This window comes from Manacus candei, unplaced genomic scaffold, assembly GCF_025592945.1.
Source record: "Manacus candei isolate 608988 ecotype Guabito, Panama unplaced genomic scaffold, ASM2559294v1 h1tg000095l, whole genome shotgun sequence".
Classification (NCBI taxonomy): domain Eukaryota; kingdom Metazoa; phylum Chordata; class Aves; order Passeriformes; family Pipridae; genus Manacus; species Manacus candei.
The window spans coordinates 263,044-279,702 of record NW_026138143.1 but is presented as its reverse complement, the minus strand read 5'-3'; the positions used below and the strand labels follow the sequence as shown (position 1 = coordinate 279,702).

Sequence of the window (16,659 nt, the reverse complement as noted above, 5' to 3'; positions counted from 1 at the left end):
CAATCTTCCAGTAAAAACCAAGTAAATATAACTATGTGTCAACACTGTACATTAACTACGGAAAAAGCTGTATTGAGTGCAGATCTCGAGAGAATTCATGACAGAGCATCATGCCCTCTTTGGTTTAATTATTGTTCAGAACTCACTGAAATGACAGCTAATGGAGAGTTCACCTGAACAGTGGAATGCAATATTGGGCCTTAAGAAAGAAACAAAACTGACTTTTGATTTGTGTCTCTGTAGAGGGACTGACACTATAAAGCTAGTAAATGGTTGTTCTATTGCTCTCAATTTTGGAAAGTCTCATGACCTTGTGTGGAAAAGCAGATGGGTTAGAAGTCTAGCACCTCACAGAGCCCAGTCTGCAGAGTTGAAACACAGGACTCTACCTGACTGACTGGTTTGGATTCAGACTGCCCCTGATAGTTCCCAGTATAGTAAATATATTCTCAAGTGGGAAAAAAAGGAGTTAAACTTTTATATTATCTAGTGTTAGATTATATAGTGTCATAACTAGATACAGATCAGGCAGTTGTGTACTTTGCAAATGCCATCTGTTTTGGAAACAAAAACGGTACTAATGAAGGTTTTAAGTAATGTGTTTCCCTGGATATGTAGTGAGTGCAAGTTTTACAATGACTTGGTAAACTAGAAGGTAAAGGTAAGAAGAATGAAAACGTTTGGGTGGGTCATCTAATGGTTGACAATTTTTATCTCACACAATGTAATCCTTTTCTTGCTTTCAGCTAGGTCTTCATTTTTATGTAACAGCAGGTGGTTTTTGTCCTTTACCCTCTCCTATTTGGCTGATACTACAAAACATCACTGTTTTCATAACTAGAAACTAATTTCCCTTTTTATGGGTAACATATACCAGTTAATTCACGTGTGGACATTTTACTGCACGGAATCTTCTACAGGAGTTTTGTATCTTTTCTACAAAATTTTTGCAATTGTATTTTATTTATTACTTATACAACTTTGTTGTCTTTGTGTGACTTGTAGTGATCTTGTGACTAGTTAGCATATTTACATACTTATTGTGCTTCAGCAGTTCATGAGCTCCCAGCATACAGCATGTTTTTTTATTAGACCGACCCCACACATGCATTTCTCCTGCTTTTGGTACTATTAAGTTTCATGCTATTTTTATTTTGTGTCTTGAAGCCATGCATTAAATTCCATGAGATATCTGTGTCTTTGTGTTGATGATGCCTTCTGACTTCATCATTAGTAAACTTTGTCTTATGCTACAGTTATTAAAATGTTAAGATTAGTCCTGGCACTGATCCTTGAGGATCTGCACTAGTAACCTTTTCTTCAGTTTAGTACGTGTTCTTTTGAAACAAATCAGTATCATTTGCTAATTAGCCAATTTCTTTTCCTTTTTAGCCGCTTTCTACTGATCCCTGTTTTGTTTAATTTGTGGTAAGATCCTGTGCAGCTTTATGACATATTCCTTTGCAATAATATCTTTTCCTTCATAAAGCTTCTGAACGTTGCTTTTGTTTCAGTCAGTTTACTATTTATGTTCTTTCTGTCATCTTTTCACATTAGGTGTATTTGTGTCTGGCTTTTATTAAGCAGACTTAATAAATAATTTCTTAAGATCACTTCTGTTTTAATTTTCTGTTTTGTTTTTATTTCTTCTTCTTCATGCTTGAGCTTCTACATCAAGAAATTTGTTTCTGGAGTTATTTTTGGCTTTAATGTTTTATGCCAATTGCTATATAAATAACAATGAGATTGAAAGGGAAAAAAGAGTACAGACATATACAAATATGTTTAAAGTAAAATTAATAAAAACCTAATGAGGAAGAGGACACTTAGGAAAAGTTCATTAATAAAATCATAGATCCCAACATGTTATGGCTGTTTTAAGAGGAATGAGAAATTATGAAGCTAAATTCTTTTGTTATTGGTTCACTTATGACAAAATGGAACTTAATGAAAAAAACATTTCCATCTCATTCCCTGAAATTAAGAAGGTTACATCAGTGATATATTTAATTGACTAAGCTTCTCTAACAAAAGGCCTCTCTGCAGTGCCAAGATATAACCTTGTAGTAAGAGGTAATATTCAGTCATCTGTTTCTATTACACTTTCCCCTGCTACAGCTATGGAAAAATAGCTCCATTTAAACAAGATTCAGTTCTTTTTCATTAGAATGAGTAAAACAAAGAGACATGTTAGAGTAATTTAAAATCCACTAAAATTCTCTGAGAGGAATAATAATAGTAGCTTTGCTAATTTTACAAATGAAAAAAGTATTCTTTCCTGATGACAACTAGAAATTGCCTTTATCTTCAATAGTATCTTAACTCAGTGCAACTAATCTTGTTATGAGTACACCTTTTCTTTCTAAGCATACTGACTCAGCCTTGCTATGGCTCTTCAAATCACTCTCTGAAGCAAGATTTTCATGAAAGGCTTGGGAAGGATTTGCACTTAATCGCTTCCTTTAATTAAAAAGCTCTCTTCCTCCATCAAATTCTGTGAGGGATCAATAAATCACAGATTTGTGATATTAAAATAGGAGTCTTTTGCCGTATTTGTTGCATAGCTATCTCATGGTGACTTCATCCGGAATATTATTCAGTGCTTTGGATTAAAACCTCTGAACTTGGCCGCTCTGTTTTTGTTTGGTTCACTGACTGCTTGTATCTCTTTTAATTGTGTTGTCCATCTGTAGCATTTTAATTTTCTTTGCTGTAAAGTTCCTCTGACAACAGTAGGCTGTGTTCTGATTGCATTATCCTGTGTAACTACATGGATAGTAAGTAAGTAAGTAGTAAGTAAGACTACATAGAAGTCTTCCAAACAGATGCTGGAAGGCTCTAAACACAACTGGATCTGTTGTTGTTTCAGATATTTCCTTTTATTTTATTTTATTTTTCTGTTTTCTTTCTCCTCTACCTGCCCCATTTAAAATTACAGAGTGCTTGGCAGACCCTAATACTCACACACAGAACCACTGATGGCATGTGCACAGCTGACACTGCTTCCTTCTTGAAAGAGCAACAGCAACCAAAAATTTGAATTACTTCTGCTTTCCTGATGTAAACAATCAGAGTAGCTCCACTCAGGGAAGTGGATGCTACCTTTAATGAGAAACAGAGGTCAGTCCAAAATAAGATATGAAAAGTTTCTACTGAACAGTAATTTGGGACCTGACATTTCAATTCAATTTTTATTAAATTATAGGTAATAATTAACTCTACTAGTATAGATGCATTATTTTCAAAAGACGTCTGTATCCTTGAAAAGTTTCTGTGCTGGTTAGGGTTAAAATTAATATGACTGGCTTTTGAAGTCAACAGGAAAAATATATGTTAAGTGTAAGAACGATAGCAATTTAAACCTGAAAGCAAATTGGTTTGAAATAAATACATAAAAGGCTTAAGATTAGTAATTTTGTCTTATTTTATGATGAGTCAAGAGTATTCACACAATCACTTCAGCAGAGTAGCTGTGAAGTGTGGCACTTTTTTTTTTTTTTTTAATTAACACTATAGAAATCCATTCCACCTGGATTTTGTGCCAAAGCCCTCAGATAGCTTTAGCCAAAAATACTTTACATCAGTTGTGTTTGGCCTGAGAACTGTCATATGAAACTAGATATCTCAGGGAAGATAGCAAAACAAACTGTGAAACTCATCCTACCATAAAATTAAGTTGCTAAGTACTTTCACTGAGAGAAAATTCAGTCTGACTTAAGGGAACACAATTCCCAATAACTTCACCTGGATACTTGCCTCTGTCTTTTTAAAAAAATATTTTTTTCCCCCAACTTAATAACTTAGAAATTTTCTTTTTGTATTTTGAGCAAGTAAAAGAAAAAAATATCTACATACTGGTATGGCTCAGTACTGCTGTGAACAGATGTTATTGAAAAGCTATTCACTCCTGGAAAAGTTGGTTGAAATGTGAGGATGCAATAATGAATTTCTTCAAGTGCTCTTAAGCATTATACTTCTTAATGACTTAATAGACTCTAAAATTAAGTTCTTTTTCTTCTTTGCTGTTTTTATTTTTTAGTATCAAAAATTTATTGAAACAGATTAAAAAATGTACACTTGAATAGAACAGTAAAGAGAGGAGGAAAAAAGAGCAATTTACATTTGTTTTGGGACTATCTGTTTGAACCTTCATAATCCAGTCTGTTTGAAACTGATTTAAGATTTACCTACACCTTCCCTTGCTAGAGGAATGTCCACATGAAATTTAAATTGCAAGATAATACATTATATTAGCATCATCGTAACTGCAAGCATAACAGAAATTCCTCTTTTTTATTTATCACGAGAATTGTATTGCCAGCTTATAAACCAAAATTATACATATTTTTGTCATCATTAAAAAAGTCACTGTAGGAGAATTAACGACTTAACACAATGTTAAATGAGCTTGCTGTTAGTGCTGATTTCGACTCCTGTAAGTGAGAAGTACATGTAAGTGTAAGGCTTTTTATTGGGTGAGTGTATTTACAATTTAAATATAATTTTAAATACATTTTTTTAAAAACCCATCCCCAATAATTAAAAACAGTCTTTTGAAGTCAGTGGAAAGATTATAGTTGAATTCTGCGAATTAGGCATGAAGTTCTTGGAGGCGTCTTTCAAAAGTAGCTAATATGATCAGGTTTTTTGGCATAGCTGTGCTGAAAGGCTTGGGGAATACGGGAGAACTTAAACCTCTGTTTCAACTTAAGCATGTGCCTTAGCTGTTTTTCCCTGCAAAAACTGTTTTTCATTTTCAAGGACTTGGACTTTAAGTCATCCACTAAAGAATATTTTACTCTTGTGCTATGTATTACTCTTACCATGCCAAAGAGATAATTCTCCCTAAAAGCGAGTTTCATTTGTATCTTTGTATTAAACTGTATTTGTGCAACCTTAGTCTTTATAAATGTTCTTTATCACAATTACTCTCCTGTTCTTTTTTCCTAATTTTTTTTTCAGTCAGAAGAACTCCAGCTTGATTTTTGGATCCACTTATATTGCAATTTGCATAGTAATTGAAAGTGAGTTGATGTAAAAGTGTAAATTGTCAAAACAAAAAGGTTAGCATTTTGCAGTGTTTTTTTCAAATACAGGGGAAAAATACTTTGAGTTGCCAAATATATTGAAAATGAGAAGAAAAACAATTTGTTGGAGCTGGCAATGACGTGAGTATTCTGTAGTACAAGAATGTGCACTTTTTTATCATTAAAATATCATATATCTTATTCATTTTAGAACTTGCATTATGCTGCTAATGCATTTCTTCTATCACAGATGTGTATTATTTTTTATGATATTATAACACAGAGGAAGAAAAGAAAATATGTGGGGAACTAACTGTAAAGCAAACAAAATTTATGCTTTTTGAAGGATAAAGGAAAGGTGTTGGAATTAATTACATACAGTTCCAAGTAACTTTAGAACTAGCAGGAGGAAATTAGCTGTTGTGTGAAAACAGCATGAAATGTAATTCAGAGAAGCTGTCTAATTTATCAGCAAGAACAAACTGCTCATGTTCTTAAACTGTACTCAATTACTCTATTCAACCTTCTTTGACCTGTTCAGCCTGGCAGTGTTTGCTTAAAACTAAAAGCTAAAGAAATTTTGCCAACCTTTTAAAATAAACTAAAAAAATCCCCATGAGCTTCCTTTGCAATATACTTGTATTAATTTTTGAATTTATATAACTCTGGACTCATCGCTTCTTTGGAAGAGATATATGACATTCTCTGCTTAACAGTGCAGAGTCAATAAACTTACATTATTTGGTGAATGATTTCAAAATATTGCCAAACTGATGGCATATAACACCAAGCTGAGGGATTTTTTACTATAGGAAATTACTGTGAAACCATAAGATCAAAATTATACTTTGCTAGGAGTCCATGGGATTGCTGTTTTATTCTGTGATTGTAATATTTCCTCATGTGCTGACCATGACTCTGTTCACACTGTTTTTCAGAACAATCTTTTAAACTCTGTTCATTCTACATTCTGGTTGGAAATTGAGCAAAATGTATAAACCAACTGCAGAACAGATGTTCGACCAGAATGAAACAGTGTAACACCACCAGTTTTTAATCATATACTCCAATTTATGCTGTCAGTCTCTTATAAAACCCCATCAACTGTCGTTGCAAATATGTCTTTTCTGTCTGCTGAAGGGAAATTACTCTTTGCATTTTAAATTTTAATTATAGTTCCTTTTTCAATGTAGATAAGACATTTATATCACAGAACCACAGAAAGGTTGAGCCTAAAATGGATCCCTGGGAGTTCTGTGATCCAAACCCCTTTGCTTAAGCAGGGCCACCTACAGCCAGTGGCCCAAGACTATCTCCAAACGGCTTTTGAGTATCTCCAAGGAGGGCTAATCCACCACCTCCCTGGGCAACCTGTGCCAGTGCTCAGTCCCTTCACAGTGAAAAAGTGTTTCCTGATATTCAGAGGAAACCTCCCGTGTTTCAGTGTATGCCGATTGCCTTTGGTCCTCTCACTGGGCACCAGAAGATTCTATATTATAGTGCTGCAAATACTGTTTACAGGCAGAATTATGAAATAGCATTTTTGAATGTTTCTGTGCTGTTTAGGTGATTTAACAAACCTTGCTTATTATTCCTCTGATGAGAAGGACAATGGCTTTTATAGAAAACTTGCGAATCCTTGGTAATTCTGATCAGTGAAGCTTTTTGGTGCTTGACCTACAAAACCCGTTTCAGATGATGTAATTTTTGCAACCAAAATGTAAAAAGCAGCCTCTAGACCTTTTTACAATTTTCCCACTTTCCACTTTTTTTCTCTCTAAATTAAAGATCTATTTTGCAGTAGAGAAAGCAGATAATTATTCTGTTGAACAAATCTGTTTCAGGTATATTTTCTATATTAGTAATGCAACTTGTACCTCTTTAGACATACTTTTGGGGCATTTTTACAGTCTTAATAAAACTAACTCAGTTCTGAAGGTATAAATCTAAATAGTTATGTTCTGTAAGGCAAATAGAAATGTGTAAGGTTGTGTATAGATAAAAACCAAAACGTACCTCGGTAATAGTTACAGCCTTAAATCTACAATTAAACCAAATGCTTTTGAGAAAATGGCCAGCATTGGGGGCTCTGGACAAAGGTATTGTCAAGTGAACTAGAGCTTGGATAGAGCACTTATAGGAGCAATGTAGTGTTCATAGGATTCTGTAGGACACATGTCAAGGTACTTTTGATTTAGAATCTGTTGTGGCACAAAATTAGAATAGTGTATCTGTATAGGTGATAGTGTGATTGTGTGACAGGTCTCAAAGTACAGCAGTATACAAGTGCTCCCTGGGAGGTCTAGCAGGATTTTGTGCATAGTCATATTTTGTCTGCAATGAAAGAAAATGCAAAATTATTACTGCAAGTGATTATGGACACAAAGATTGATGGAATGGGAAATAGCAATGAAAAGGAAAAGTATGGTGTACAGAATTTTTGGGTGAACTGCTTGTAGACAGGTAGGGTTAAGTGATTAAAATGAAATCCAACCAATGTAAAAACTAGAAACAAAATGTTTGAATACAGAGAGGTAGGACTGAAGTAGAAACAACGATTCTAGTGAACATGAATTCACAAGGAAGTTCTGTGCCAGAGCCTATTTCTGTGCAAGGAAACCTTTTGCTACATCTGGTTTTTCCTTCCAGTCCTTAATACCATGTCCATTTCTGGTGTATACTAATTGAGAAGAGCACTGAGAAATGAGGCATGCTATGAGGCATATGAAGCATACTTATAAAGGAATACTCAGAGCTGCATTGATTTAGCTTGGTAAGAGAAGTTTGTAAGAGAAGAGCTCATCAAGAGCTCTTCGGTCTAACAAGGGCATGGTAGGATAGAGCGTCTGAAGGGCTCTGTGTGGATGTTCCCTCCCAGCTAGTGTCATATTCCATCTTGAAACTTCTAAGTGCCTTCACCTTGCACTAGGCTCCAGTTTCTTGTCAGTGTCTTTGTGAGCTTTCCTGACTCAACTCACATCCCATTTGTTTTCTAGGGACTCACCCACATCACTGAACATTTTTACGTTTGTCTAATCCTTTTTCGTGCTTGGAATATGCTTCCTGGAGGTGCTGGGAGGCATCACACAGCCCTGGGGCCTAATGCAGTTAGTTGGTGGTATTAAGCAAAGTTTATCCTTATTTGGTGCCCACAGCTGTGCATTATGTGGGAATTGTGACAGCTCTTCAGTATCTTGGCTGCCCTAGGCTTGCTAAAAATCTATAGGGGTAGTGTTTTATGGGATAAAAAAGACAAACACCAGATTTCAAACATCCTCCAGTTCCTTAAGACTGCTGTTTGAGATGACAGAATCTCACAAATGAGCCTGAACAGTTTGGTTCCAAACATTCCTTCCTTACTAGTTTTCTTTTTTTTTTCTTTTGTTTAGGGGTTTTTGGTTGGTTGGTTGGTTGATTTTTTTGGTGTTGTTTTGTTTTTGGGTTTTGTATGTGTATATTTTTGTTGGTTTTGTGGGGGGTTTGGTGGATTTGTCATTTTTGTTGTGGTTTGTTTGTGGTTTGCTTTCTGTCTTTGAAAGCAATCCTCATTTTCTCTTCCTTGTTTTGAAAACTTTCCTGGGTCATGTGTTCCAGTAGGGTTATATGGCATATTCTGGGGACATGAATTATTTCTGTGCCCACTTTTACTTTAGTATAGGAAAAACTTGTGCAAAGTGAAGAATCTGAGGAAGGGGGCGCATGAACAGGTGGAAAAACAGGAGGAACCTTTCTCATGAAAATAGGCAGATGAGTCTGTATTTACTCATCAGTTAATAATGCATGAGTTCTAATTTTAAATAAAAGCATATGGAAAATAATTGTAAAAAATGTTTACATAATCTTTTAATGATGAGATGTGAGCCGTTTTAAGGAAGAAAATACTTTTTTCTTGCAAATCATTCACAGGTGCAGAATTTGAGACAAATCTTGATTGCAAGCATTACTTCAAAGTAACAGCATCTCATTTTACTACAGTTTTTATGTAAGCAAAAATGACTGAGAAAAGGTTTCAAGTCATCCTTGATTCTCTAAAGAGCCTGTTGCTGAAGAGAGAGCAGGCTGATGCCAGATGTGTAATAGTTCCCAAGAATTACAGAAGAGAGATTCTTGAGGACTGTAGGGAATAAGGACCACAGTGTATTGGGGTGGCTAGTAAATTACAGATTACAGAATTGGTTGCCTGAAGTGGTGAGATCAAATTATCTTTGTCATAGCAGTTCTGTTTTTAAGATGTGTGTGATGGGGAAGGGTTATTGGACTCAACCTTTGCTTATAAATACAAGTAGTTCATGAGTAAGTCAGGAACGGTCTAGAAGTAAAATAAAGTCAGTATTTTGTTTTGACAAAACAGACTTGAAAGTCTTCCACTGGTTAGGGATGTAGTGTACAAGCATACAGTGTATATATTATAGTAAAAAATAAATCAATTTGTCACCAGAATGTCAGGTGCCAGTTCAGTAAATTCATGATGTTCCTAAATTTGTATGTGTGTGTAGCTGCACTGATCTGTATTCTGAGAAGAATGTGGTTCTTTCTTAAGTGGAAATGGAAGTGATCCCTGGGATAACTAGATCACAAAAGTTTTTCTTTTGATTCTGGTTGTTGCACAACAGGTTTGAGATTATTTCCATACAGCTTGGTTGGACTTCCCCAGCTGATTTTCCCTCAAAAACATTTGGGAGCCCTTGTATAAAGCTTCTACCAGTATTTGTGTGTTGGCCATGAACTCTGACAAAGGAGCAGATCAGGCAGATAATATGAGCTCTTTGCACAGTGACTTTGTGGTCTGTGCTTTTGTTATTGACATCTTACACATTTACCATGTTTCATATAACTGAAATGTCAAATAATTTTAAGCTCTCTTTACAGACTAATGCTGACTATCTAAGCTTCATCTGGTGCAACTTGTGTGTCTGCATTCAACCACAATAGTCATGACCTTAAATACATCTTAAAACAGAAAGAAAAACTGCAGCAGTTTATTAAAATAAGTGTGAAAGCTGATTTGTTTTTAGTGAGGACTCTCAATAGAAAAACAAGTGGCGGGAAAACGTTCCTATTTGTAAAGATATGTTGAGTAGATCTGTCATCATATCATTTATTCTGATAAATGGAGTTTTGGTTCCATCACAAACCTTAGTATTGCCTTCCTGAGATAAAGAAAGCACGACTAAAAGGTTCTGTTTAGAAAAGAAGAATCTGGCCTGAAAATGGTGACCATTGACAGTCGTTGTGAATATAGCTGAGTTATGATGTTTTGGCATTTGTTTAGATGATGTTGAGGCATTTGTTTAGAAACAGTAGGATTAACATGCACTGTTCAAATTACTACTTTGTTTCTTGTTCTTAGAACTTGCTATGTGCCTGACCAGTTGCTTGAGAAGTATGACCTGAGTTTGTCTTGGTAGTCTCAAGGTTGGACTGTTTTTAATGATCAGGCAGTTACTTTTTGTTTCACTCCTGTCTATGTCGCTGGCATGATTCAAAATATATGGCAAGTGGCACTTTGTTTCAGTGACGTGATCTGCATTTCTCCTCTCTCCTTTTGGCAATTAGATCTAATTAGTAATCAACTCTTTAAACACCTGTTCTTATGTTCTTGGAAAGTACCCTTTCAGTGAAACTGATCTTCAGTGGAGCTCATAGCTGCTACTTTAAAAAAACAATAATAATACAGAATGAACGCGCAAAGAAAGAAGAAAAATATACTGATTGTTTATCTTGTTGTCAAAAGGCTGTCCTTTCCTATAATCCTAGAATACTTTTATTTTTTCTATCCAAGTACTTCATTGCACCATCACCATTCCTGCTTCCAAGTGGGCGACTTGTTAATGATATCTCTGTCACTTAAGGAGAGGGATAACAAGGTCACTGGGGAGAATAAAAATTCGAGCAGAAAGTGTTCCTTGTGAAGTATCTCTCCTTTCTAATCTTTATTCTCCATAAATTGTAAATAACAGGATTTGACAGAAATATAGATTGCTTTACTACACAGTAATGAATGCCTTAAGAGTCATGATCATTTGGAAAGCTATGACAAGAAGCAGAGAATTTTGTCTTCAGTCATCCAAAAATGTGCATTACAGAGCTCATCTTCATCTTTGGCATCTATCAAGCAGGTTGCTGGAAGCAGCAGAGCTAGTAAACAAAGCGCATTGGAGTAAAATGGTCCCCTATGGGGAATAATTTAAAGTCATAGTGAAGTGTTGTTTTCAAAAGACATCAAATTACATTTCCACTGGAATATCAGACATCTTAAATGCATGTGTGATGGAGAGTTCAGCTTAAAAGAGGCGGCTGCTTCTGCGCTCACTGAAAAGCTCAACAACTCACATTTATCTCTCTCTGTCACAGTCTGGCTCTGTACAAGCCCACAGTACTTCTACCAGTTTGTAAGAACATTATTTAAGATGTGTCAATATCTTTATTTTATTTTTTTATTAGCATGTTTTATATGTATGAAACCAGAAGCTAATAAGTAGATACTGGTTTATTGTTTCTCCATCTGGGCTGTTTTTATGTTTTCAAACATATACAGTATGACCATAATATTTTGATAGACAGGGTACAAGGACTTCTATTAAGGAAACAGGGAATTGCAACTACAGTTTCCTAAGGGTTTTTTTTAAGTTTTATTGACTTGACATCTGTCTCTTGTTTCTTTGCATAACTGGAGATTACGTTTGGCCCAAGCAGTGAATTGGGTTACCTGAAAATTAAATTTCTGTTCAGAACCCTCACCAAGAGTTACTGCATTGTGTAAACCAAGCTCCATGAAGAGCTACATACTTGGAAGGTGGTTTAGGAAGAGGATGGGAGGTGGATCATGGGCCAGGTTTTGCACTTCCTCTCTCAAACAAATATACTGTTTTGTCTTCTTGACATCTGCTTAGCAAAAGGTAAACTTTGCTATGGTGAGCTGCAACAAACTACTGTACACTTGGCAGAAGTATGAACAGGTCTTCAAATCTATCACCCTGCTTGCCACAGTTCTAAAGTATCTTACTGTTAGTAAGCTCCTAATTACCAGAATTTCCTGTTGTCTCTTAGACACTTCCAAATAGCAAACTACTATAAATCACTCACCCACATGTCTTTTAGTGTTTTTATATGGATAGTCTGCTGTTATTCAGATAACAATATCTATTACTGAGAGTTAAATTAGGCTGTTCATCTGTAGACACCCAATTCTTTGCATATGATCATATCCCTCTTGTCATCTCTTCCATCAGGACCCACATGAAATTACTTTTCACTTCTTCCTTCTATATACTGAATTCCTGCCTGCTGCCCCTTCCAATTACAGCCTTCCTGTCAGTGCTGCCTTTTCAGAAGCCAAACATGCTAATTGGGTGGTGGTTGGAGGCTGCTGGGGCAGGGTGAAATGTTTGGTGCCAGGGGCTCTGCTCTGGAGAGCTGTGTGCAGTGGGGAGGCTGGGGTGGGGAGCAGTTAGCTGGGGAAGGGACAGAGGACACTCCTGTGAGGTACCTGGAGGATATATCACATAATAGGTAGGACTAGATGTGGAAGTGAAGGCTGTGCCATGTGGCATCTCAAAGGAGAGAGCCTGAACCATGTGGAACAAATGCTGGTGAAGCCACAGGAGTGCTTCAGCCATTTTCATGCTTTAAGGGGAGATGTTGGAAGAGGGGCGGTTTTACTTCTGTTCTTGTCCACTGTCACCACTGTGCCACAAGGTTGGCAGGGCTGGAGAGCAGAACGAATGCCTGAGTGCAATTCTGTAGCAGCTTTGTCTGAGCTGACGCATTAGGGAAGCTGCTGTGCAGCATGTGTGAAGTTATGCAGCTCGGATCTTGTTCATTAGGAACTTGAAAAAGGTACTCAAAAGCCAGTTGCAGGTATCCAGATCTGATAAAAACTGTTTCTTGTGTAAAAGCAGCCATCTCAGCCAGGGATTCTTAGTGCCATTGTGCATTTAGTTAACATAGTGGGTGATTTTTGTTTTGTTTCGTGGAGTTTGACTTAAAGATAGAGAGCAGATGAAGTCATATGCTGCCACACCCAAAATATACATGATCTACTCATTTGGAAAATCAGCACCTTTTATGTTGTATTCATTTAACTTTCCTAGCCTGATTCACTTTGTAAGTGCTGCAGCAGGCTTGCTGCTTGGTTCGCTGGTGGCTTTGTCAACACTCCCACTTCTAGATAGCTGCCTGGCATCAGATTTCCAGTATCTGTGTGTATCCCTGTTTTTCAGGTGTAACCAAAAAAGTATTAGAGTGTTTGAATAATATACTTTAAAGGAACATCAGAGTATTAGTGTTTTTCAATTTTTGGAGCTCACACCACATTATAGTAGTTTTTATGTTGTCACTCAAGAATATTGGGATATTTACTCAGTTCAAATCCACATTGTTTTGAAATTCATGGCTTTTAGATTTGAACTGGATATTCAAAAAGTTGAAACACATTTCAAGTTCCTTCATTTCTTTTTATGATTATAGCATTTGGTGCCAAATGGGGCATTTTAATCACTTTTTTTAATGCTGAAATTATGTGATTTTTTTTTTTTTCACGTTCCACACAGAGAAGTAAGGTAATTAGAAGAAAATACTCATTTGTGTGTCTATAGAGGTGTACTTAGCAGTCCACTGAATTGTCATTTGAATTTCAAAATGCTGTAAGAAGCACAGGTTTACATTTGTTTAAAAAAAAAAGGAAACAAACAGAAAGCCTCAGCAAAAGTTTTTTGCAGGGCAAGCACCATATGTAGTTTTATTGTATTGTATATGGTGGTGATTTTAGCTTTCTAAGGAACAGAGAGCTGGAAGTAAACCTTCATCTGCACTCTGCAGTTTTGTTTTTTCATCATTGAAACTTCATTGATTTTAAAACTACAGGTGTGAAACTTTCTTCATTAAATTGCATACTACAGTTGATAGGGCACATCCATCTAAACCATTATCTTCTCTCTGGAAAATGAAAAAAACTTAAGTGTTGCTGACCTGTTTTATCTGAGCATCATTATAGCAAAGAAGGAAATAAGGGAAGGCATGCTTTTAGAATATATAAGATACAAGAATTCAATACATCTTTTAAAACAGCAATGTTTAGGGACACTGAAAAAGAGAGCTTTGTATTATTTGGCATTAGGTGGTTCTTAAACCCATCAAATGCAGCTATTGAAGGTAAGTACTGTGTGAACACTCTTGTTGGTATTGATTATTTCAATAAGTTTAAGGTAATAAGACTGGAGGTAATAAGGTAATAAGGCAGGAGGAAATTTTGTGATGGGATAAACCTAAAAGTCAACATACTGGATTGCAACGTAAGAGCTACTTTGCTGAAGCTTTAACTTGTTTCTACCCCATTGAAATTGAAACACTCATATGCACACTTCATATCCAGATTTTCTTTCACTAATTTTTCTCCTAATGCTCAAAACAGCCTATTCTTTTACTGTGTGTCAGGAAGAATGGCACAAGGGTGAAGGAAAGTTAGTGGCACTGTTGGCACATGGGATTAAATGGTGGCCCTTTAAAAAATCAACACAGAACTTACAGCTGTGGGTTCAGGATCTCCCCAGAGGGTTCAAACTTGGGAAGTTGTTTGGACACTGTGACAGTTCCTGAGAATGGGGATTGTGCCCACTAAATTTAAATTTAGGTCAATACATGATTGTGCCAGTGAAATATTTGTCCAGTTATGAGACTGTTTCACCAGCCATGACTGCCAGTACATCTCAGTGCTTCCCAAGTCCCCAAGAGTCATGCTGGTGATGGCCCAGTCAGCAATGTCAGTACTGGTACCAGCAAATGCCACGTGCCAGCTCAGTGTGTAAAGTTGCCCTATTTTTTGTAACCCTTTTCTTTAGCCAGTAGTGGTCCTTAGAGATCTGTTTGATTTGACTACTCATCACTAGTGTTAAGAGGGTTTACACTTGTTAGTGTCTTTTAAAAATGTTCTTAAAAGAAAAAATAATGGCGCCTCAGTTTCATCTGCTTTAGACTGTTTATAATTTTGCTTCTTGGCATATGTGTTTTCTTCCATTAGTACTATTACTATTCACCATAGCCAGACTGCCATAAGTAGGACCTGTTGCATTGCAAGTGGTTCTTTTTGTGCACAGCAGTGTCTGTGATTATTAAAGAAAGTTTCTTTTCTTTAAATAAAAGCTTTGACTTTTTTATTAGACCTAAAGGCTATTAAGTTTTAAATGCCATTTGTTTTTCATTAAAAAGGCTTTTCTATTTTAAATCCTTGACTTATTTTTATTGGAAAAGTAATATTCAGCTTTTTTTTTTTTTTTTTTTAATTTATTGATGCTTAATCCATCAGCTAAATACAGAGTAGTAATCCCATATGGCAAAATAGGCCTTGCTGTGTGGGTGGGTGTGTGCATATGTGTATGTACGTGAATATTTTTATGCTTCCATCTTTCTTTATTTTCTCCTTTGACTTCTGCTTCCTCTAAATTTGTCCTGAAGCAGAAATTATGAATGTTGATTAAAGATTTATTTATATTCATGTGCAGAACTATAAAATCACCCTCAGTCCTGAAGGGGACGAGTGTTCATGCATCTTTTCTTTAATTCTGCTCATATTTAGAGGTGCTCGTTGAATGTACTTTCAAAAAATAAAAACTTCTACATGTTTTCCTCAGCTTATCTACATTTAGTTGCAGTGCTACCTCCTTTTTCAAAATCAGACAGATGAACCTCTGCTGGAGGCATATGAGCATTGTAGACAGGATCAAACCTACAGTTCATCAGCTGTACCCTTGTTAGGTGTTGTCATATTAGTCGATAACAATCTTTGTTGTGGTTTTAGGGAGGAAGTGGGAGGTGGCATAAGAAGCCTGAAAGCTGTTAAGCTGAAAGGAACGTGTACTGCCAGTAGATCTTGCTGACAGGAAACCTTGATTTGGTTGTAGTGCAGTTATAGTGGAGCTGAAGCAAAAGTTGGTAACCACAGAAATACACTAAAACAGCAGATCACAGTTTCTTCTTCTCTCGTCTGGTGAATTTTTACACAGAATGCAAAGCTTCCCTCTGCATCCTCCCTGACCTAATGAGTCAGGTGTAGAGGAGACACTGCCAAGTGGGGGACCCTGCAGTGCCCTGGCTGGGAAGGGAAAGGGGCTATCACTGAGATCACCTTCTTTAAAGATAAAGATTGACTCACCATGGTGTGTTGCAGAACTGATCAAGACATCTTGGTACTGATGGTCAAACTAAATGTGTTTGGTTTTCCACATATCACCCAAAGGTTTTGTTCTTGCCTGCCACCATCACTGACACACATTCATGTGTTAAAGTTTGACTGACTGTGGTTGTAGTCAAGGAGTGTTAGAGAAGTGACCATGTAAAGAAACACTGATAAAATTTCCAAAGGCATAGCAGAGCAATTATCATGCTGGGCACAAATTAGCATGAAACCATTATGGATTTATGCCTTGACACAAAACTGTAATATGAGAGAGAAGTGATGCTGTCCTGAAATAAGCTACAAAAAACCACAGTGGGTTTGTCAGCTTTTTTTTTTTTTTTCGACTAATTTGAACAGGCATTTCTGTGATTACAGGAAGTATAAAGGAAGAAAAAAATATGCTCTTATTAAATTTAAATTATTTAATATTCCTCTTGACCAGTTGCTTATAAATTATGA

The 16,659-nt window shown here is 36.2% G+C and overlaps 1 protein-coding gene across 4 annotated transcripts in view; it reads left to right on the top strand.

Moving 5' to 3' along the window:
• Positions 1-16,659, top strand: part of TPK1 (thiamin pyrophosphokinase 1) — a 300,110-nt gene that overhangs the window by 24,661 nt on the left and 258,790 nt on the right. For 2 of the 4 annotated variants that reach the window (XM_051768529.1, XM_051768524.1), the window contains exon 1: positions 4,895-5,024. The exons of the other annotated variants lie outside the window; for them this stretch is intronic. In XM_051768529.1, the coding sequence (XP_051624489.1) occupies positions 4,910-5,024 (115 nt within the window). In that variant the 5' untranslated portion in view covers positions 4,895-4,909. Of the gene's footprint in view, positions 1-4,894; positions 5,025-16,659 lie in introns of those variants that run through there. 4 annotated transcript variants of the gene reach the window in all.